This window comes from Magnolia sinica, unplaced genomic scaffold (assembly GCF_029962835.1).
Source record: "Magnolia sinica isolate HGM2019 unplaced genomic scaffold, MsV1 ctg301, whole genome shotgun sequence".
Lineage (NCBI taxonomy): Eukaryota > Viridiplantae > Streptophyta > Magnoliopsida > Magnoliales > Magnoliaceae > Magnolia > Magnolia sinica.
Genome location: NW_026682805.1, coordinates 95020 through 118491, shown reverse-complemented (window position 1 = coordinate 118491; position 23472 = coordinate 95020). Strand labels below are relative to the sequence as shown.

General features: G+C 42.9%; 1 protein-coding gene across 1 annotated transcript; it reads left to right on the top strand.

Moving 5' to 3' along the window:
* Nucleotides 1-20528: 20528 nt before the first annotated feature.
* Nucleotides 20529-21760, top strand: LOC131236216 (uncharacterized). Its single transcript, XM_058233350.1, has 2 exons — nt 20529-20750; nt 21512-21760. The coding sequence occupies exons 1-2, from the start codon at nt 20529-20531 to the stop codon at nt 21758-21760; spliced, it is 471 nt and encodes a 156-aa protein (XP_058089333.1).
* The last annotated feature ends 1712 nt before the right edge of the window (nt 21761-23472 follow it).

The following is a 23472-nucleotide window of genomic DNA, read 5'->3' as shown; positions in this document are numbered from 1 at the left end:
ATCTGATTGGGGAGGTTTTTGGAAAAATCAGATTGATAATGTAGGCCCCATAGTATCAACGACAAAGATTGGTTGACCATAGGCTCAAATGTATGGACCATGGTACAATGCATGGATGAGATAACTCTTCCCATCCTCTTGATACTAAAAAAAATTAAAAATATATAAAAAATAAAAAATAAGAAGAAGAAAAACACTATGTGATCAGAATCTTGTTGCAATTGCTGATTGATCACATAGTGGTCAATTTCAAGGAAATTCACATCCATGGTAGACTGGATCAGATCAATGGGTCTGGATCACCACACGATGACCATTGATTAGATAACTCCATAACAAAGAAGTAGCAACGTTACCTGAATTGTAAAAAAAGGAAATTCCTTGAGACCATACTTAAGTTTGCCCCATTGTTTTTCTAGTTTGCCCTGCTCATATTTCGATCCTGCATTGTTTTCTAGTTTGTCCGCTCATAATGCAATTTGCCCATTGCTTTTCTAGTTGCCCCATTAATAATTCATTTGCCCTGCTCTTATTTCGATTTGCCTATTGTTTTCTAGTTTGCCCCAGCGTTTTCTAGTTTGCCCAGCTCATAATTGATTGTCCTAGTTTTCTAGTTTGCCTCGCTCATATTTGATTTGCCCATTGTTTTCTAGTTGCCACTGCTCATAATGCGATTTGCCAGCTCATATTTGATTTGTCCCACTATTTTCTAGTTTGTCCGCTCATACTTAAGTTTGCCATTTTTTCTAGTTTGCCCCACTCATACTTAAGTTTGCCCATTTTCTAGTTTGCCCCGCTCATACTTAAGTTTACCCTTGATTTTCTAGTTTGCCCTGCTCATACTTAAGTTTACCTCGATGTTTTTCTAGTTTGCCCACTCATACTTAAGTTTGCCCACTGTTTTTCTTTGCAAACCACCTTATAAACTAATAACTTCTTTTTAGTTTGCCTCATATATGCGTGTATCCCGTTGTTTTTCTAGTTTGCCGCTCATATTTCAGTTTATGTTTTTCTAGTTTGCCCCACAATTCAGACGCTACATATTACAAAGGGCCCTTAATGACACGCGAAGGGCTACCTATATGTGTGAATGGCTACCTACGTGAAGGACTATACAAACACCAACCCGATAAGACTTAGGTTGGGCTTGGGTTGAGGTCTCAGGTTGCCCGACCCAACCCAAACCTGATCAATATATTAGTTACTTATAAATTATAATTGAGTGTGGATTGTTTGTGTAGAAGGTACACTAGTGATATCAGGTCTCATTTGTCTACGTCATTTCTAAGGACTCACGCTAACAAGATATATCGGATTTCTCTCTCCTAAATAGATTGCGTGCTATGCTACATGACTTTTTAAAGGAGTAGTCCTATATTTTAGCATGGTTTTTAAAAGAAAAAAATGAAGTTCTTTATGATGAATAATCACGTATATAATTAATAAAATCATAGATACAAAAAATAAGTCTTATATTGAAATATAATAAGCTAATGTAATAACGAAAATATTAGCACGTATACATCCGACCAACCCAATCAACCCGTCTAGTCCTCTTGGGTTGGGCTTGGGTTGAGAATTCTTAACTCAAGATTGGGTTGGGTTTGGTCAAGGTTTAGGTATAGGAACCTTGGGTTGGGTTAGGGTTGAGCACCAACCCGAACCAACCCACCCGACTTTCAACCCGAACCAACCCGACCGCGAAGTGATTGAAATTGACCACGAACTGAATGAAATAGATTTTCGACCATCGACCCAATGGAATCTTGGAAAATAACTAGGTTGGTTGGCTAAATTAGCTTCTCCTACCCCAAAATCATATGTGGTAAGTTAAGTAAATCATTCTAGTTTAGGAGATATGCTTGTTAAATAAATAGACAAAGAAATAAATTAAAAGATAGAAAAATATTTTTATATACTTATATTTACATATTTACATAATTACATAATTATGTATTATAGAAAAATGTAAGAGGGAAAATGTTCTCCATGTAAAAAATAAAAATAAAAAAGAGAAAAAAGTGCATAGCACTACAGTTATGACTACGGTTATAATCCGTAGCGATAGGCCAAGCTCTGACTCGGTCGACCGGGCCGACCGCAACTCGCTGGCTATGTTTTTTTTTTTTTTTTGTTCTCTAACCCGGTCGACCGGGTCCTAACTCGGTCGACCCCAACTCGCTGGCTTCGTTTTCGTTTTTTTTTTTTTTTTTCCTATTATAATCCCCATCGATTTTTGTGGGTGCCATTATGAGGTATGTGTTATATCCAAACCGTCCATCTATTTGGCGAACTCGTATTAAGGCTTGCGGTGAAAAGTAAGACAAATCTAGCTATCAAGTGGACCACATTGTAAAAGGCAGTGGGGAATTGAACGTCTACCATTGAAACCCTTTTAGGGATTACAGAAGTTTTGGATCATTATGAAATCTGTTTTTCCTCTTCATCCAGGTCTTTGTGACCCTATGAATGAACTTATACGGGGAGGATTTCTCACAAACATGACAGTGGGCCCCAACTTAGATGGGAGAGGATTTCTAATGGTTGACGCTTATTCAACACTCTTTCCTGTAATGTGGCACACTTAAGATTTGGATATACCTCATTTTTTGTCTCATACCATAAAATGATCCGGAAAAATATATGGACAGCATGGATGAAAAGCATACATCATGGTGGGGCCCGCAGACCACCGACGATCCGCCATTGGCGGGTGGCAGGTGGAGTACCCACTCCGTTTATGTGAAAAGGAGGGGTATTTTCATCCTGGAATTTGTTGTCCGTATGAGGAGGTCTAAGTGCGAAGGTTAACTTTTTATTGCTTCAAGAATATCCAGTGGATGAAAGGTAAGGTCCACGGTCGTAAATTTCTCATTTCCAAATCAGCTAAATGCTTGCTTAAAATGACTCGCAATCGCAAATGCTCAGAACCTCTTGCTTTTAAAGCCCATGTTCGAGGGACTGCACTAGGGGTTTGCTAGTTCCACACGCGCGTATGTCCGTACACATTCACACGTGAGTACACGTGCAAATATGAAATACTTATGTAAGATCCGATCTTTCCATAAAGTTGGAAACCATGTTCAGATATTTTCCATAAAAAAATCACACAATTTCATTCCTCAGTGGTCCACAACGATCAAAGTAACCGATGGTTCATTTTTTGTTAGCTATTCAATTCGTTATGGTGGGGGCCACCTGAGGTGTAAAATGACCTGATCTTTGTACGGAAGATCTAAGAAGTATATGGTATCTGATGGGAAGCTCAGATCTCGCAAAAGTGTTCTATTGCAACACATGCGCGTGCACATCGATGCGTGCGGTTCCCCGTGCATGTCCTTAGCCAATGTCTTAATGGAGGTGTCAATGGGCCGGGCTCGGGCCAGCCAAAAGCAATATTTTAAATTGGACCAAACGACGGCCCGGCCCGAAAAGTTCATAATCTGGCGAGACCGAACCCAGGCCCGGCCTGTTGACAACCCTAGTCTGTATACTATCCATTACAATACGTACAAGCGGGGCCAAGTGTCAGCGATCCAAGCTGTCAACATGGAAAGCGACTTAGCTGCGAGCCCGGATCCAGCGATACCGTGGGGCCCACCTCAATGTATAAGTCGAATATCTTTGAGGCTATTCCAAACTCAAGTGGACCACACTACTCGTGAATGACCATTAAAAACTTTTTTTTTTTTTTTTTTTGAGCGACAGACTGGAAAGAAAATAAGCATTTTGGTGGACCCAGGAAATTTTAGTGGACGTTTCATGACCGTTGTTTCATATGGTGTGGTCCACCTAAGATTTAAATTTACATCATTTTTTAGACATGTAATAAAATTATTTGGCTCAATGAATAAACAACATAGACATACAATTCATGCACCAAAGTGGGCCCCACAATTACAGTCCCTCTCATATTGTTGGACTGTAGTTACAGCTACGTTGGGTCTGTTAATATTGAGAGCGATCCCATAAGGCTGACCAAACGCCAAATTTGTTGAGGCTCGGACACGGCGCTGTTTGATTGGCACAATCCTGCATGATGTTACCACTGAGAGCTACTTTTAACAAAAACCTTTATCTCTAACAATGGCACGTGCCTCAATCAAATCATGCCGAGCCTCAACTCGTTACATGTTTCCTGACTCCAGTAAGATGGGTACCGAATCAGATTCATTGACATTCAGTGAGCCCAACTTGATTTGATTAGACCATGCGCTAGTGCTGCTATTTCCTGTACTATGGTTTACGTGAGATTCGAAACTGTCTCATTTTTTTTTTTTTTTTTTCATGTCAAAAAATTTGCTTTAAATATGGATGGATGGTGTGGATGTAGTCACATACATCACACTGGGTAGTAGGTGGGTCCCGTAATTGTGAGGCTTACATTGATGTATGTACCTTAAATCCACATTGTACAACTATTTTGAAAGCTCATTTTAGAGAGTGATACTAATAATGAAGGATGCCGAAATCTTAGGTCGACAACACCACATGAAACCGTTGTTGTTGAATTCTCATCATTAGAATTTGCGGAATCAGATTCCACCCAAATGTTTATTTACCATCCAACCTATTTATAAGGTCACAAACATTTATATCAAGAGACCACACAAATAATATCTTAATCTAAAGCTTTCATGGTCTGCAAGAAACCACCACTTCTACAATATGGCTTATTCGGAACATCGAACTTCTTTCTTATTGGATCATGTCCTAAAATGAGCTTTCAATACAAATAGATGGGTGCATGTAGTCACATAGATAACAGTAGGCCCACAGTCGAGGTCGGCCCACATCGGTGGATCTTGGGTGAGACCCCCATCCATCCACCGGGGTGGGTGAGACCCCTGGCTGTGGGGATTACAGTGATGTGCGTGCCTTGAATTCACACCATCCAACTATTTTGAAAGCTCATTTTAGGGCACGATCCCAAAAATGAAGTATGCCCAAATCTTAGGTGGACCACACCATAAAAACAGTGCTGGTCAAACCTCTACCATTAAAAAGTTTATGAATTCTACCGGAATATTTATTTTTGACATCCAACTTGTTGATATGGTCGAACCCCTACCATTAAAAAGTTCATAAAATCAGAATTTGAAATGAGTATGGCTGGCGAATTAAACTTCTTTTTAGGATTACAAGTCAAGCAGCTAAATGATGGAATCTTCATTTGTCAAACCAAGTATGCAAACGAGTTGGTGAAAAGATTTGGGCTCGATTCTGGTCGTACTTATCATACTCCTATGAGCACCACACTCAAACTCTCCAAAGATGTTAATGGCAAAAGTGTGGATAAACATCTCTATCGGAGTATGATAGGAAGCCTACTATATCTCACAATCAGTCGTCCAAATATATCTTTTAGTGTGGGAGTGTGTGCTAGGTATTAAGCAGATCCTAAGGAATCCCATCTAACGGCGGTTAAGAGAATCATCAAATACATAGCAGGAACTACCTCCTTCGGGCTATGATATCCATTTTACACATCCACCATCATTGCTGGATACTCTGACACTGATTGGGCAGGAAATTTGGATGATCGGAAATCGACTAGTGAATGATGTTTTTATATTGAAAATTGTCTAGTCTCCTGGCAAAGCAAGAAGCAAAATTCAATATCATTTTCCACTGTTGAGGCTGAATATATTGTTGCAGGAAGTTGCTGTGCACAGCTCCTTTGGATGAAACAAATGTTGTTGGATTATGAGATTGAGCAACCTACAATGAGTCTTTTCTGTGATAATACAAGTGCTATCAACATCTCAAAAAATCCTGTTCAACATTCTCGGACTAAGCATATTGACATTCGTCATCATTTTATTCGGGAACTTGTTAAAGATAAGATTATCATGTTGGATTATGTGACTACTGAAAAGCAACTTGCCGATATCTTAACAAAACCTCTTGACACAAACAGGTTTAGTGATCTTCAAAAATCAATTGGAGTATGTACTCATTGATGATATCTCAGTAAAAATATTTCACATAGGTAAATCTTCAAACTGAGATATCCATGGTTAATTATCTGCAAAAAATTTAAACCTCATGAATTAAACATGTTGGCTTTGGAAACAAAAATGTCAAATCTTCACATTATCGATGATATCTAGATGGTTTCGATATCATCGAGATTTAAATATCGATGATATCGAAATATACTATTAATGCAATCGAAGGGTCTCGGGAATGCAGTGTTATAACTACCGGTCCTTCCGAACGGTTGGACTGCCTCAGTTTCCATTGGATATTTGCATCTTCCCAACGGTCATCGGCACAGTCTTTGATGTCATTACGAGTCTGATTTCGATGCCATCGATGAGGGATTGATATCATCGACGACTCTGCTATAATAGACAAGCGTACATTCGATTTCAATCAACACATTCATTCTCTTCTCTGGGTGTTTCTTCTTACCTTTACCTATCTGTTTGGACTCTTCTCACCGACAAACCATGGTCAAAGGCAAAGGTAAGTCTCTTCCTCAATCTTTAAAATAAAAAAAACAAGCAACCGGAATCTAGTCAGTATCATCTTACTTCGGTGGAAGGAAGTCCAGCCACTGTAGTTGAACGCCTTGTCCTTAGCAGTGCCATTGAGCCATTTGGCGTGGATCTTCTCTTAGAGGTGATAGGATGGCAAAATATCCTAAATCTTGGTGGATCTTATCAACTAGGTTTGATTCATGACTTCTTCAATAGCTGTCATATCATTCGTGATGATCCTCCTTGTATTCGAATCGAACTTGTGCTTCACTCTAAACTCATCACTCCCATCACTCTTGCATTTCTTCTAAATCTCAGAGTCACTCAAATCCCAGTGACAAATCGGAATCTAAATGGTCTGGGTGTTTGGGGGGAGATAACTCGCGCATTATGTCATGGCACCACTGTCCCCCGCAATGATGAAAATTCTCTTCACATCAATCATCTTAGACCCTCTTTTAAAATTCTCCATAGCATTCTAGTGTCTAATGTATATCCATGTGATGTAAAGGGTAATCACCTTCCTCCCTTTGTGCTAAATGTTCTTTATGATGTGTATCAAGAAATCCAAGTGTGCCTTCCGACTCTTCTTCTCAGGCAGCTCATTCGTATAATTGATGTGATCATCGGGATACACTATCCTTTCCTGCACTCATATGTGGGCCTCCCTGCCACATCCGACACCGTTCATCCAGAAGCATGGTTTGATAGTGACGCAGTCCAGGAGGCACAATAGATGTGTCTTGCTTCTTCTCTCTAAGAAAATAGTCCTCCCATGCAGCCGGCTGCCCACAATGATCAACCCTCATATCCTCCTACACCTTGGGGATCCAATCGGACGCTGCTACTTAGTCCGGGGTCTATCACTAATCGCCAGGCTCATCACCTAGAACGTCACCTTCTTAACGGGATGGCTGGTATGGAAGAACGTTTATATAACTGTGAAAGGCGACTCACCGCGATTGAAGACAAAGTTGACGCCCTTCAGCATACCAGCCAGTAAGTAGTGGACTTGCTCACTCATGGACGTTAGGTGCCAACTGAGAAGTGAACTGTTGCTGCGTGTCTACAAAAAGTTTTTTTTTTGGGCCCGATTGAATGGTTTTGCTACTTTTAAACTAACCATTGTTCACCTGCCAACCTTGGGCAGCACTCATTTTGGATAATTGTTTGGTTATGGCTATTTATATCTCATCTATGTCTATTGCCATATTTATTTGGTCTGCTTATTGATCTGCTTCGAATGATGATATCCTCTATGAATCCTTTCTCCTGCTTTGCATGTTTTTATTTCCTCGTAGCTTGTGTTTGAACTTATGCTTCCCAAGGATGGTTATCTGCTTCTATTCCTTATGATTATGCTGTCTGAATTATGGTTCTCCCATATGCTTCAACTTCAGTCAATATCAATTGCTATGATATCCTTTGCCAATGACTGACAAAAATGGGGAGAACAAATCCAATCCACCCTAAAGGCAAATTGTGTGTATCTGTTTGAGAATGGTGGTGCAGGTGTTAGGGGGAGCAGCTGCAAGGAAACAGGGGGAGATTGTTGTTAGGGGGGGCAGCTACTGAATGCCATAGTCATTGGTGTGTATGAACTAGATAGCATTGTAAAATTGTGTAAAGTTCATGTACACACAATTTAGGGTGTTAGTCTAGACGTTGTTCTAGGGTGTTTTGGTGTTTTGTCACGTAATTGACAAAGGGAGAGATTAAAAGTGCCCTGGTTTGTCAATTAGCGTGACTGTTGAGTCAACAAGACAAAGGAACTCCATAGGAAGATTGATCAGGTGTCTACCTTAACAGGATGTGTGCCCGAACTCATCACAGGTAAATCTTAGCCTCACATCCCATGTCCCAAAACATCAAGTAATTAAAACCCTTAAAATTGGATAGAACACCTTTGGGTTTTTGGTTAGAAAACTTTTTCGAACTTTAGGAAAATTTTTTAAGTTTTTTACTTTTGTCGATTTATCGATACATGGATCGATGTAATCAAACCTTGTTGTTGATGTCCTCAAAGCTCACTCGATCTTATTGAAGTGAGGACCTTAGATATCCAGCAACCACAAAGATCTCTGGACGGAATTATCGATGTATCGATAGGGGGTTCGATATCATTGAAATTTGAATATAGAGTCCATCGAATCGACTCGATAAAATCGACATCAGGTCTGTTGTGTCTAAAGTATTTCTAAGGTAAATCATGCAATCCTCGATATATCGACGAGCTCCTCGATATCCTCAAAATTCAAATATCAATGATATCGGAAGCCCTTCAATGATATCGGATTGGGACACGTTTATCCAGCAAGTTTTTCAGGTTGTCTTTTTCTCGAATTGAGGGTCGCTCGATAAAATCGATATTCAAATGTTGATTGAGGCATGGTCGATGTCATCGAAAGTGGACAAAAACTGTCCAGCAAGCTTATAGGAAATTCCTTGGAATTATTGATGAATCGACACTACCCTCATTATCATCGATATTCAAATTCCGATGATATCGATTGATACTCGATCATATCATATACTTAAAATATTTCAAAGGCAAGTACTCACACATTTTCAAATGTAAGACCCGCATCCTAGCCCGTACCGTTCCATAGGCCTCCGCGATCCTCCCGGTCGAATTCCGGCGACCTGCGATCTGTTATCAATGTTAGCGCGCGATCCTGAGTCGTGTCTCGTATTTCAGAGTTGGCTCAACCCGAGACTTGTATATATGCGACTGCGCCATCGCCACGTCTCGCGCGTCGAGGCGAAACTCGGGCCAGGAGTTGTGGGCCTGCGTTCAGTTTAAGGAAAACACCGCGTATTGTAAATTCCAAGAGAATCCATCACATCAAATGTCAAGTACACTCTCATCACTCACCATCACTCACATCCATCCCCAAAGTACAAGACCCATTCTTAAAGTCAACTCTCTCTTACACAAGTACATATCACACCCATCACACCCATCTCTCTCTCTCTCTCTTACACCTCTCTCTCTCATCTCCCTCATTCTTAAAAAAAAAACTAGCAACCCACGTCTCACCCCCCATGAGAGCTTGATGTGGCCCACCTTCCTATCACCCAAATCCAACCCTTGGATCATCATCTCAACCGTCGAAATTGCCCCCTTGGAGCTCTAGATTGCATAGGCGGAAGAAGGAATAAAAGATCAAAGGTGGGTGCTCTTGTAAGGTTTGTTTTATGTGATTTTGATGATTTGAGGGCCCCACTTAGGGTGAGACCCATCTTAATGTATACATTATTTGGGGAGGGCCCATAGTGGCGGGTCCCTCCCCTTCACACGTTCTTCCTCTCTCTTGCATTTTCACGTTGATGATGAGGTTTATGGCCCACCTGGTGTGTGTGTATGTGTGGCCCACCAACATTTGTTACATCCATGCCCTTTAACCACGAGACCCACCTTAATGAAATATGTTCAGCCGTCCGTCGGTGTCTAGTGAAGTGTGAATAGCCGTGGGAGGTCCAATACATAGTGTGTCATGCCCCGAACTCGGAAACCGGGCTCACAAAATTCCCGATCGCCGAATCCGGCACCCATTCACCAGGTTCCGATCCTGGAATACTACAAGGAGGATTTCAAGTCATCAGTCTGATTCATAATGAGCATAATAAAAGTATAACCCACAAACAATAACCACAAGAACACCACCACAAAATCCACTATGATCAAAAACTTTTAAGTACAATGAGGCAGAAAGGGGAAATACAATGCAACAAAGAAACAAAACTCACAGTGAAGCCGGAGTGCATCGGCGAGACTATGGCTGCGACTGCGTCCTGGCGTCACCTGCACGCATCAATCGTGCATAAGCTTATAGAAAGCTTAGAGGGTGGTGTAAGTGTGTGCGCAATATAAACGTGCTCAAAATGCAAGGTCAGAGTGATGCGAAATCATGGTGATGAGCACATGAATGCAATTAGCCGTACCAAGGCTATGCGGTGCAAGATATGAATGCTATCGACCATACACGGCCATGCGATGCAAGATGCAACTCAAGCATACCAAACCTCAACATGTATCAGTATAGTTCTCATTCTGGATAATCACCGGGGTTCAATACACTCCAAATGGCACTGTCGCTCTCCTAGCCGCACAGTCCAAGTGAGCGTAAGAAACCTCACTATCCGCCTGACCAATAGTTTGCCAATACCTATCCGGCACGTCGATAGCGGACCCATTCGCGAGCTGGTCAAACTCAGCCTAGTATTGCCCCCTACCCTCGGGCGAGTAAGGCCACACTCCTTTCCAACCGACCACGACACAGTGGGAGACGCGGCCTCCTGGTATTCGGCCCTCGTGCGCTCATATATCCACTCGGTCTCGACATTGGAGTCATCCTCTGGTACCATCGGGTTTAGGGATTTTCACCCAGGGACATCTATGGCGTCGCGATACTAGAAACAGTATTTTCGGTCTCCAATCCTGCCATCCACGATGTATCTGTGGAGGCTATGGCCCTGATGTCGCTAGGGCATATAGTAACTATAATCACACAAATGCAAGTGCATGAGTCACATTATCAGTCATGCAACAGTCTGTATGTACCATGCACTTATATGGGGCAACTCCGCCTATCAGGGAGCCCATAAACAGTCTGCCCAAAGGCATATACTATGATCGGTCACTCCTCACGTCAGGCATACATATGATGCGAATGATCATGAACCATGGATCTATACTAAACATGCATATAGGGATGGGCTCTGCGTATCACAGAAATGGGCCTAGACGGCCTGCAGAGTATAAGTATGAACCTATCAGTGGCCTTAAGGAGTGTGACAATGCGGACATTTAACCAACATTGTCCTTACAATGTGGACGTCAAACCAACATTGTTCCCAAGGCTTAGCCCGCCATAAAGCACCATTACACAAACCATAGGAAATCACACATTGCAATGGACTAATATACATCTCATTGGGCCTCGACCCATAGTGCTCAGATACATCAAATGGGCCATCTTATATGGGCCTTATATAAGTCAAGTGGGCCGCATTAGTGGGCCTTATGTACATTGCAATGGGCCATAACCCATGCGCCTTTGAAAACATCACAATGGGTCTTGTAACATGGCCCTTATATATATCAGAGTGGGCCTCGACATCGGGCCACCAATACGTCGAATGGGCCTAACCTCATGGGCCTTATATATGTATTAAGGTGGGCCTCCCCAACGGCCAGAAATACATCAATATGGCTCCACCACATGGGCCTAGGGCCCACCATAATATTTATTTGAAATCCAACCTATTCATAAGGTCACACGGGCAAGGGAGGAGGGGAACAACAATTTTCAGCTTGATCTGAAACTTCTGTGGACCCAGAAAGGGTTTCAATGGTAGAGTTCAATTCACACTGTTTCTTGTGATGTGGGCCGCCCGAGCGCTGGATTGGCCTGATTTTTGAGGGGGGTCCATGTCATATAGTGGCCCACCAAATGGACGGTGTGGATACAAAATATACATCATGGTGGGGCCCACGGATGGAGCCGTGGGTCCCTGCCTCTTGGCCGCCCGTCACTGCAGCAGCAGCAGCGCTGCTGCTGCTGTTTTAAATTTTTTTTTAAAATTTTTTTTTTTTTTTGTTTTTGTTTCGGGGCCCACCGAGATGTGATTCACAATCCAGCCCATCCAATATGTGAGTCCCACCTAACTGACCGTTCAGACCAAGTTTCAGATTCATCCAAATTTCAGGTAGGCCCCACCAAGTGTTTTTATATGTTTAGGAATGTCTTCACATGATTTTTGATGGTATGGCCCGCCTGAGCTTTGTTTATGGCTGATTTTTGGGGTGGACGGCTAGTCCATGGGGAACCATCAAATGCACGGTGTCGATCAACGAAATGCATCAAGGTGGGGCCCGCAGTTGGGCCGTGAGACGCCGTACGGCATGGCAGCAGCAGCGTCAGCGCTGCTGCCTCCCTTCTATTCTTTTTTTTTTTTTTGAAAATTCAGTTTTTTTACAGATTTTCTATGGTAGGGTCCACTTCAGTCCGATCCGTCCCAGCCACCGGATTCTACGACTCAAGATCGACGAAACGAGACCAATATGAAATGTGTTGTTGGCGGATGGAAGGGTCAAAGTGGATTTCAATGGTGATACGTCTGTTTCTTACGGCATGGCCCGCTTGAGAACCGGATTGATTCAAAAATTTAGCTCAACGTCTAAATTAATCCAAGGAAGAAGATAGACGGATTTGATTAAATACTTGAATCAAGGTGGGGCCTATGTGAATGGTCCACCCCAAAGGTTACCTTTTTCCCCCCTTTTTTTATTTTATTTTATTTTATTTGCACACACCCATGCCACTTGCCAACGTCCAGCGTCCAGGGACGCTGGACGGCATAAACAAATGTATCATTGGGGTGGGTCCCACGTAGATGTGGCCCACCAACATATATGCATATATAAATAATATATATACATTATATTATATATATAATACATATTATATATTATATAAAATATAACATATATACATATATTTATATATATATAAATACATTGGGTCCATCCAAACAATGGATGGTGTGGATCATTACCTGCAATAGAGTGGGCCACACCGTCTAGTGTAGATGGACGAGGTAGATGTAGCACATATTGGTGGGATCCACACCATTACAAGGAGAGAGAAAGAGAGAGGTAAAGGGAGATATACGGTGAGATAGAGGAACCCCGCCACTATGGGCCCTCTTGATTAGATCACATACATCCAAATGGGTCCCACCAACAAGTGGGCCCTAAAATTTAAAATAATGGAAGATCACCCACCTCATCTTCCTTCTCCTAGCTCCCTTGGACTCCTTAGCTCCTTACCTTCACTTTTAATGGAGATTGATGAAGGATGAATGGTTGAGATTGGAGATGAGAGGGTGGGCCACACTTGAAGTTGAGAGAGGAGTGTTGGATGAGTGAAATTTCTCATGGGATTTGGAAAATTTGCTAGAGAATGAGAGGGAGAGATAGAAATAATGGGTGGAGGGATGGGTGGAGTGATGGTTGTAAGAAAGAAGTGATGAGGGGTATGGTTTAGTTTGAAATTGGTGGAGAAGAGGGATGGTTGAGGTTGAAAATGAGAAAAAGAGGAATGGTGAGGTGGAAAGATGGTGGACTTTTGGAAAAAGAGGGAATGGGTGAAGTACTTTGAGGTATGGTTGCATTTATGGTTAATTAGTGGGACTAATTGTGTAGAGATTCCCTCGAAATCCGCAACGCGCGGTGTTTCTTCGGAATAAACGCTGATCGGCATCTTCTTCCCTGGGTATCGGTTCGGTGCGCAAGTCATGGCGTTGGAACCGCGGCGACGACGCGATCGCCAAGACATAAGTTTCGGATCGAGCCGACGTCGGTGTGCGGGACCTGGCTTAGGATCGTGCGCAAATACCGAATTCGGTGCGAAGGTTGCCAAAATTTGACCGGAAGGACCGCGGAAGCTAACAGAATGGTACGGATTAGGACACGGGTCTTACATAGTGCTCTTTGAAAAATAAGAATATCACATTGTTTCTAAACTTTTTAGTGGGCCACCCATACAAGCCCCACTCGATGCATTGATCTAATCGAAGCCGTCCATCCTTTTCCTTAGATTATTTTAGGCATTGATCTAAAATTTGAGACCAATCCAATTCTCAGGTGGGCCGTACCATATGAAACAGTAGTGTTTACCATTAAAACCCACCTTGATGTTTTTATTTGCCAAAATATGCTGCATATTGAGCTTGTTTGGCTTGTCTTGAGCCATAGGAGCCATTGGCGGGGTCTGATCCACCTGATGTGGGCCCCACCTGTGAAAAACCTCAGGAAAACTAATTTTTTTCAAAATTTTTTTTAAAAAAATATAGGTAGCAGCACTGCTGTCGCTGACAGAGCAGCAGGCGCTGCTGCGATATGGACGGACGGGCCAGGGACCACGGTCCCAGCCGTGGGCCCCATCGTGATGATTGGTAACATCAACACCATGCATTTGCTGGTCCCTTAGGGTAGTGGGCCCCACACCAAAAATCAGCTTCATCTGCATCTCAGGTGGCCCACATCACAGGGAATAGTGTGGATGAACGTCTGCCATTGAAACCCTTTTGGGTAGTAACAGAAGCTTTGGATTGATATGAAATTTGTTTTTCCTCTGCATCTGGGTCCGTGTGGCCCTACCAACCGATTGGACAGTAAATAAACATTATGGTGGGCCCCATGTGGGACCGCACCTTGATGTTTATGGCTGGCCCTCAGCGTCCAGATAGCTGGACGGTGGGCTTAACTATGAAGTATGTGTTTCATCTGCACTGCCCCCTGTACGTGAGCTGCGTCTGTGCAGCGTGGGACCCACTTGATATATTTGTTTTATCTACATCGTCCACACTACTGGACGGTGGGACCCACCATGATGCATGTGTTGCATCCAAACCATCCAACCATTTTGAAAGCTTATTTTAGGCTTGAGACTAAAAATGAGACAGATCTAGATCTAGGATTAGGTGGACCACACTGTAGAAATCAGTAGGTTTGACCGTCCACCATTAAAATCCCTTGCAGGTCATTGTGACCTTATGATCAGATTGGATGGGAAATAAATGTTATCGTGGGCCTTGGGAATTTTAATGGTAGAAATCATTATCACCACTTATAATTTGGGTGTGGCCCATTTGTTATACCTGGGGCCCATTTGTGTGGTCGTTTGTTGAGGCCCATCTTGGTATTTATAGGGCCCATTTGAGGAGGCCCACCTTGATATTTATAGGGGCTCATTTGATGAGGTCGATTTGATATATTTGGGGCCCAGTTGATAAGACCCGATATGATGTATTTTGAGCCCACGTGATGTATATATTTTGTATCCAGGCCGCCCGTCCAGGGCTAGGAGCTAGTCAGATATAATGATAGTATATTATTATTATTATTATTATTATTATTATTATTATTATATATGTATTATAATACATATATACATGTATATGTTGTGGGACCCACGTGGGGACCACAGTGATGTATTTGTTTCGGTGCTGGACATGCTTGGACGATGCCGAATAGTGTTTGGGCGGTGCTGCGGACCCCACCTCGATGTATGTTTCGTATCCACACCGTCCAGAGTGTTTAGATGGTGCTGGGCAATGTTTATAAAGTGTTGATTCACATGGGCAAAATTTGGACAATGCTGATTACCATTAGTGAGCCATGTACCCCCATAGAGTGATTGTGTACAGTGATACACATGTTGCACCTGCAACTGTTGAAATTATTTTAGATGTAATCCTAGCTCTCATCGTGATCTACAAACCCTCCACCTTCCTGGGAGACCCATATCATAGTGGGACACACTATTATATATATGTTGTATATTCACACCATCCATTCATGTGGCCCCCACGTGATGTACGTATTTAAGGCCCAGATGACGAGGTCCAATACGATGTATATATGGCCCATGTTCGAGGCCCGATATGATGTATACCCGGTCTAGGTGTTGGGGCCCATTGGGATGTATCTGAGGCCCGTGTATTGTAGCTCACATGATGTATGTGAGGCCCATGGGCTACGGGCCATTGCGATGTATATTGAGGCCCATGGTTATGGCCGTTATGATATGTTTGAGGCCCATTAGGATGTGTTTATGGCCCGTTTGGTAAGGCCCACAGAGATGTATTTTCGGCCCATGGGTCGAGGCCCATTGCGACGTATTTTTAGCCCGTATGTCGTGTCCCATTGTGACATAAAGTGTGTCGTGTAGACACATTAGAGTCAACCTAGTGTAGGTTGTACTGGTTTGAGGTGAACCTAATTTGAAACTTCCGGTTTAAGGTGAACCTGCTGTAAAACCTTTGTTAGTAAGATCTGGTACACTCAAGGGTTAAGTGCGTCCGCCGGAAGTGGAGTAGACAAGTAGTTGAACCACTATAAAAATGATTGTGTTTGAGATTGCTATTGTCTTTCATTACTTATGTGATTTTCTTAAATGCCTTCATATTTGATTATCTGAGATCACATCTCACACATAGTCACATCCTTATTTTGACAGCACTCAAACTATGAACTACCTGTTTTCTAACTAATGAATATTCCCATTCATGATAGCATTGCAAATTTTATAAGATGTTAGTAATCTGTGATTTATGAAATTGTGATTATTAAACGTGAGTAGGCTTTAAATTTGTTTAATTTCCCTGCTTTTCCTTTCATTCTTATGCTCATTTAATGCTATTTGGCTGCTACCACAACTCACCCTGCTTAAATTCATTATTGCACATGGTATAGGTTTTTCTAACGTAGATAGTATCTCAACTATTTCTATGAGTCTTTTATTCTTGATGTGGAGATTGGAAGTTAGAATTATAGTCACTTTATTATAGCCACCTGACACTAGACTCACTGTTAGTTATTGCATGCTCTCCACTCTGTATACGGTCATTATCTGAATGTAGAAACAAAACTTAGGCCCTTATTTTAACTATCGTGAACCTAGATTCAGGAATTAGAAATGTAGTTCCCTCTAGAAAATTCACTTAGTTGAGAAGAAACTGTTAACTTAGAAGCATAAAGGACGTAGGATCCTTTGGATGAAAATAATAATAATAATAATTTAAAAAAATAAAAAAATAAAAAAATTCTTATAACAAAACTATCTTATAGTGCACCTAATATCGTGTTTCTAAACTACAGGATACGATGCCTCCAAAAATGCGATCCCAACAAGTGCAAGTGTCTCTAATTATGCCGCAGGATCTAGAAGGAACAGGTAGGGAAGTGAGTCCTATATACACCCCGACACTCCCGATGTAATCTGAAGAACCTGACTCGGAGTCCAGGGCAAGGGCCGTTCCGACGCCTCACCCAACTCATGCAGAGAGGACTTCGTTATTTGAGGCACAGTCAGGGATCCCGACACCAGACGCTTGGGAACAAATGGTTGCCTTGCTGAGCCAGCAGCAGGCCTTCATGAGGGAATAGCAGGCCACCATGGCAGCCGCGGTGGAAGCATTATATTGGAGGCCACACGTATCAGCATCGCGACCAGTTGTAGGGAATGATGCCGATGTGTTTGAAAGATTCCAGAAGCTGCGACCTCCAACTTTTTCTAGGACGACCGATCCCATAGTAGCCAAGCATTGGCTGAAACGCATGCTGAAACTTATGGAGCCATTGGGGTGTTCAGATACGCAGAAGGTAACCCTCACCACTTTCGCACTATAAGGGGAAGCCAATGAAGGGTGGGATTCCATGCGTAGACTCGCTGCAACAGGTTATCTGTGGACTTGGGAGAGGTTCTAGACCAAGTTCAATGAGAAATATTTCCCAAAGTCATTTCGTGATGAGAAGTGTCCCAGTTTTCCAAACTCGAGCAGGGGAATATGACGGTTACACAATATGAGGCCCGCTTTGCTGAACTCTCAGGTACGTGCTGACTATCGTTAGTGAAGAGAGGGTCAGACTGAGGAAATTCAGAGATGGATTACGGCCAGGAATCAGGTCGAAATTGTACTGCTTTGACTTTTCCCGATATGCGCAAGTGGTGGACAAGGCCACTAGGGTGGAGAAGGATGTAGACCAGATGTTGAAAGCTCGAACTCCATTCAGAGATTCGAGTAGCCGAGTCAGACCCGCTTCTCCACCCCCTAGCCTCACTGTGGTCGATAAGCAAGCTAGGACTTCTTCGTATCCAGGTATGCCGTGCAATTATTGTGGGAAGCCGGGGCATACCGCAAAGTTTTACTTCAGGAGGGCACGTGATGAGGGTGACAAGCCCAAGCCACTGGCGATCAGCCCCATCCACCGCAGTCTGTGGCTAGGCCACCTATCAGTAGCTGACCTCCGTTTTCGAGACTAGCAGCTCCACTACAAAACAGAGCCCCCACGGCTCAGGTATTCGCTATGTCCGTAGAAGAACGGGATGGGGACACTCCATGAGTTGTCTAAGGTACGGCTTACCTTCAGAATATTCCAGTATTTGTTTTGTTTGATTCAGGTTCTACCATATCTCTTGTTAGTTCATCTGTAGCTAAAGAACTGAATTTAGAATTGAACTGCCTTGAACGACCCTTGATCATAGCATGTCCAATGGGAGGATTTGTAGAAACTGCGAGATTTTGTCCCACATGCTTGGTTGTATTGGAAGGTCATGAGACTTGTATGAACCTAGTTGTGATGAAAATGAAACAGTTCGATATCATTATTAGTATGGACTGGCTTACCTAGGCTCACGCGATATTGGATTGTCATGCCCGGACGGTTACAATAACATTACCTGGTCAGTCACCCTTCACTATACAAGGAAGGCGTCAATATGAGACCTATGAAGGTCTATGGGCTCTGGAAAAGACAGAATCGGCAGAGATCACAATCGATCAGATACTGGTGGTTAGTGAATTGCCAGAAGTATTTGAAGACATATCGGGGTTATCACCAAGGAGGGAGGTAGATTTCACAATTGACCTCCTACCCAGTACCACCCCGATATCCATGGCTCAATATAGAATGCCACCATGTGAGATGGAAGAATTGCGGGTGTAGATCGATGAATTATTGGGGCAGGGATTCACCCGCCCTAGTGTATCTCCATGGGGCGCACCAGTGTTATTTGTGAAAAAGAAAGATGGATCGCAGCGCCTTTGTATCGACTACAAGAGATTGAATCAGGCTACAGTGAAGAACAAGTATCCTCTACCATGTATCAATGACTTATTCGATTAGCTCAGGGGTGCCTAATATTTCTCGAAGATCAATCTCAGGTCGGGGTATCATCAGTTGAGGGTCAGAGAAGAAGACATTCCCAAGACAGCGTTCCGACCAGATATGGGCACTATGAATTCTTAGTGATGCCGTTCGGACTCATTAACACACCTGCAGTATTCATGGACTTGATGAATTAGGTCTTTATGCCATACCTCGACCGACTTGTCATAGTCTTCATCGACGACAACCTGATTTATTCTAAGAGTCGTGAAGAGCATGGGGAGCAATTAAGAATTGTTTTGAAGACCCTCCAAGAAAGGCAGCTGTATGCAAAATTATCAAAATGTGACTTTTGGAGGGAAGAAGTAAAATTTATGGGTCACGTCATGAAGAAGGAAGGTATCTCGGTTGATCTAACCAAGGTCGAGGCTGTAGTGAAGTGGGAACGACCTGATATGGCCACAGAAGTCAGGAGCTTTTTAGGGATGACTGGATATTATCGGCGATTCATAAAGGAATTTTCTCGTATCGCTCTACCCCTAACTCAGTTGACTAAGAAGAATGTGAAATTCAGTTGAAACGCTGAAGCAGAGATGTCTTTTTAGGAACTTAAGAAAAGACTCACCACTGCCCTCGTACTCACACTTCCAGAGAAAGGGGCCAAGTACGTAGCCTATAGTGATGCATCACAGATGGGGCTAGGATGCGTACTCATGCAAAACGAGAAGGTGATTGCTTATGCTTCTAGGCAGCTGAAGAAACACGAAGAAAATTATCCTACCCATGATCTGAAACTCGCCGCAGTGGTCTTCGCCCTGAAGATTTGGAGGCAGTACTTATATGGGGAGGAGTTCGAATTATTCTGCGATCACAAGAGTTTGAAGTATATCTTCACTCAGAAAGATTTGAACATGCGACAACGTTGATGGATGGAAATGTTGAAAGGCTTCAAATTCGAAGTATCCTATCATCCTGGCAAGGCAAACATTGTAGCTGATGCCTTGAGTCGAAAGAGGAATCACGAAGTTATGGCAGGCCTCATGTTAAGAGAAGGAGAGATGATAGATTTCATCCAGGACTATGATGCGCAGTTTTCTTTCAAAGGACCGAGTATCCTAGTAGCTTCACTGGTTATAGAACCAGCTTTGATCCGCCGCATCATTGAATCTCAAGACTAGGACAAAACACTACAGAAGTTGAGACTGAGGTGCAAAAATGAAGGTATGTTGGACTGGTATGTCAGTTCAGACGACGACCTAATATATCGAGGTCGTATCTGTGTATCGACAGTGGTGGAATTAAAACAGGCAATACTGATCGAAGCGCACAATTCCCGTCTGACTGTTCATCCTGGGAGTACAAAAATGTATCGGGACATTAGGCGTCAATACTGGTGGGAAAATATGAAGCGGGATATTGCAGAATATGTTTTAAAATATCTCACCTGCCAGCAAGTGAAGGCAGAACACCATAAGCCACTAGGTCTTTTGCAACCATTGCCCCTCATCGAATGGAAGTGGGACTGTATCAGCATGGACTTCATCTCGGGACTTTCAAAGACACATGGGAACCATGACTCCATTTGGGTAATAGTTGATAGACTTACCAAGTTAGCTCGGTTCCTCTCTATACGTGTAAATAATTCAGTTGACGACTTAGCTAAGTTGTATATTTGAGAGATTGTTCGTGCATACAGTATTCCGAGGGAAATCGTGTCAGATCGTGACACTAGGTTCACTTTCACTTTCTGGAAAAGGTTATAAGAAGAGTTGGGTACAAAGTTAAAATTTAGCACAACATTTCACCCCCAGACAGACGGGCAGACCGAAAGGGTGAACCAAGTGTTATAAGACATGTTGAGAGCTTGCGTGTTGGACTTCAAGGGTAGTTGGGATGAACATATCCATCTCGCAGAATTCACTTATAACAATAGCTTTCAAACCAGCATTGGTATGGCATTGTTCGAAGCTCTATACGGACGACCTTGTCGAGCACCACATTACTGGGCGGAAGTCAGTGAGATGAGCTTATTGGGACCAGAGATAGTCCAAGAAACTATAGAGAAGATTGACCTAATTCGAAAGTGCCTGCGCTCGACTCAAAGCAGGCAGAAGAGTTATGCAGACAATCGTAGGTGAGATCTGGAATTTACAGTCGATGATCACGTATTCTTGAAGATCTCTCCTATAAGGGGCATCATGCGATTCGGGAAGAAAGGAAAGCTCTCTCTCCCCAATTTATTAGACCTTTTGGAGGTCATGGATAGGGTTGGAGCATTGCTTATCGTCTGGCTCTACCACCAAAGTTTGTCAATATTCATAATGTTTTCCACATATCTATGTTGAAGAAATATGAACTGGACGCATCTCATATCATCAACTGGGAAGAGATAGAGTTGAACGATGATGCCAGCTACATGGAGGCTCCTGTTCGCATTCAAGATCACAAAGAGCAAATCCTGCACACCAAGAACATTTCATTAGTGAAGGTCCTTTGGTCACGTCGCGGGGTAGAGGAGGCAACGTGGGAGCGCCAAGCTGACATAGAAGAAAAGTATCCACACCTTTTCGACAACCCCACTCAGGTACAATTTTGAGGACGATTTTTTTTAGGGGGAAAGATTGTAACAACTCACACCTTAACCCAAGTACTTAAATATAAATTTAAAATAACAAAGCTCCCCATGCATCGTTACAATTAAGATCAGCCACCTAATGTCGCAAAACTAACAGCCAAAATTTATTTAAACAACTCTCTAAGTAGAACGAATGGTTCAGATTAATCACAGGTAATCAAAACCCACAATAAACCATCACTTACCTTTGAACGACAGGGAAACCGTCATTGGCACCTACCAACCCTTAAGCCGTAGATACTAGGAGAACCACCAAGACCTATGATCGGCATGGATCGAGTTGGATCAGATCGTGGACCACACATCTGTTCTAAACGTGTACACAAATAGCATTCGCACGCCATGCACGAGATCGAGTCATTGGATCAAAGAAGCTTTGACCCAATGAATTCCGCAATTTGGGGTAGGAAACTTAAAAATTTCCTCCCGCCTAGCGTCATTTCAACAGGGCCGACCATTCGACGGTGTGAACGAATAATTCCTGAATACAATAGCCAAATCCACACCGTCCATCTGATTTATTGGGTCCCACTGACCACGTCCATGATGATATCACCCATTGAAAACCACCCGTGTTGCCTCTGTCAGCAATCCAGCAAGAAACACATGAGCAAGACGCTGACAAGAGAAGAATAGCCATGCACGCCATCCCTCTGGCAGATCTGACCATTGGAAGTTGTCGGATGGAGGCCACGTACGCATGGGAAATCCCAGTCACCCCTACCATTTCCAAAATTAACCACCTACTCCCCGGAAAGTGGAAGGAATATTTTCACTTATAGCAACGACTCATCTCGTCCAACCATGGGCTTCTGGAAGCTTCTCTCGAATGAATCCTGAGCGTTGAAGCTAGGGCATTGCGAAAATCTCGTAGCAGAACCGAGATTTTGGCGAGATGCTGCATCGGTGAGTCACCACCTCTCCTGGATTATTGTAGTAACCAACGGCCCATTCTCACCTTTGGGTCGGCCATACATGCTTCCTGGGCAACATCCAGACCGTTTGGACGCATCTGATCGACAGATCGATCGGCTGTTACAAAACTATCATGATCGTCGGGTCACCTTCCCCGATCTGACGGTCAGTAACGGGTCCTGATAGAATGATCCTTTTTTCAATCCAAGATGTCTATCATGTTGCTTATCTTAACTAAAACTTATTAGAGAATGTTGTCTGGGCCCGTGCATACGGTTAGTGATTTCGTGGGACCCTGATGATGGGTTTTCTTAACCGTTTTGCGTTAACTATACACTAATCCTTAGGATTAACTATGGAAGGACCTAGAAATAACCACGACTATAAATCTTCAGATTTTAGGGTGACTCCCAAGAGAAAGCCAAAGAGAGAAATAGAAAGAGATTAGGGAGAGAGAAAATGGTCGTTTGATCGAGTTACATGCTTTGTAGCAACTCGTCTCGGCCTTTCTAACAAGCGAGTCAACCAGGTCTGGCTCATCCATAGCTGTGAAGGAAGTAATAGTTAGTGTGGATGACGGTGGGTGTTTGAGAATGACGGCCTCTGGAATGAGTTTCTAGCTAGCTGATTGAAACTTCTTAGTTTTCGCTGCGGACCCTGTTTCACGTAGCTCAAATCCCCAGCCAATACAGGTAATAACAATCGAAACTCACCCCTGTCTTACATTCATATCACACCAGTTGATGTCCAGCCTAACT

What these genes read in the sequence shown, in the direction of transcription:
- LOC131236216 (XM_058233350.1), top strand. Translation starts at nt 20,529, where the DNA reads ATGTATCGGGACATTAGGCGTCAATACTGGTGGGAAAATATGAAGCGG. An exon ending in GGAACCATGACTCCATTTGG is followed by an intron (nt 20,751 to 21,511) that starts GTAATAGTTGAT and finishes TCTATGTTGAAG; the next exon opens with AAATATGAACTGGACGCATC.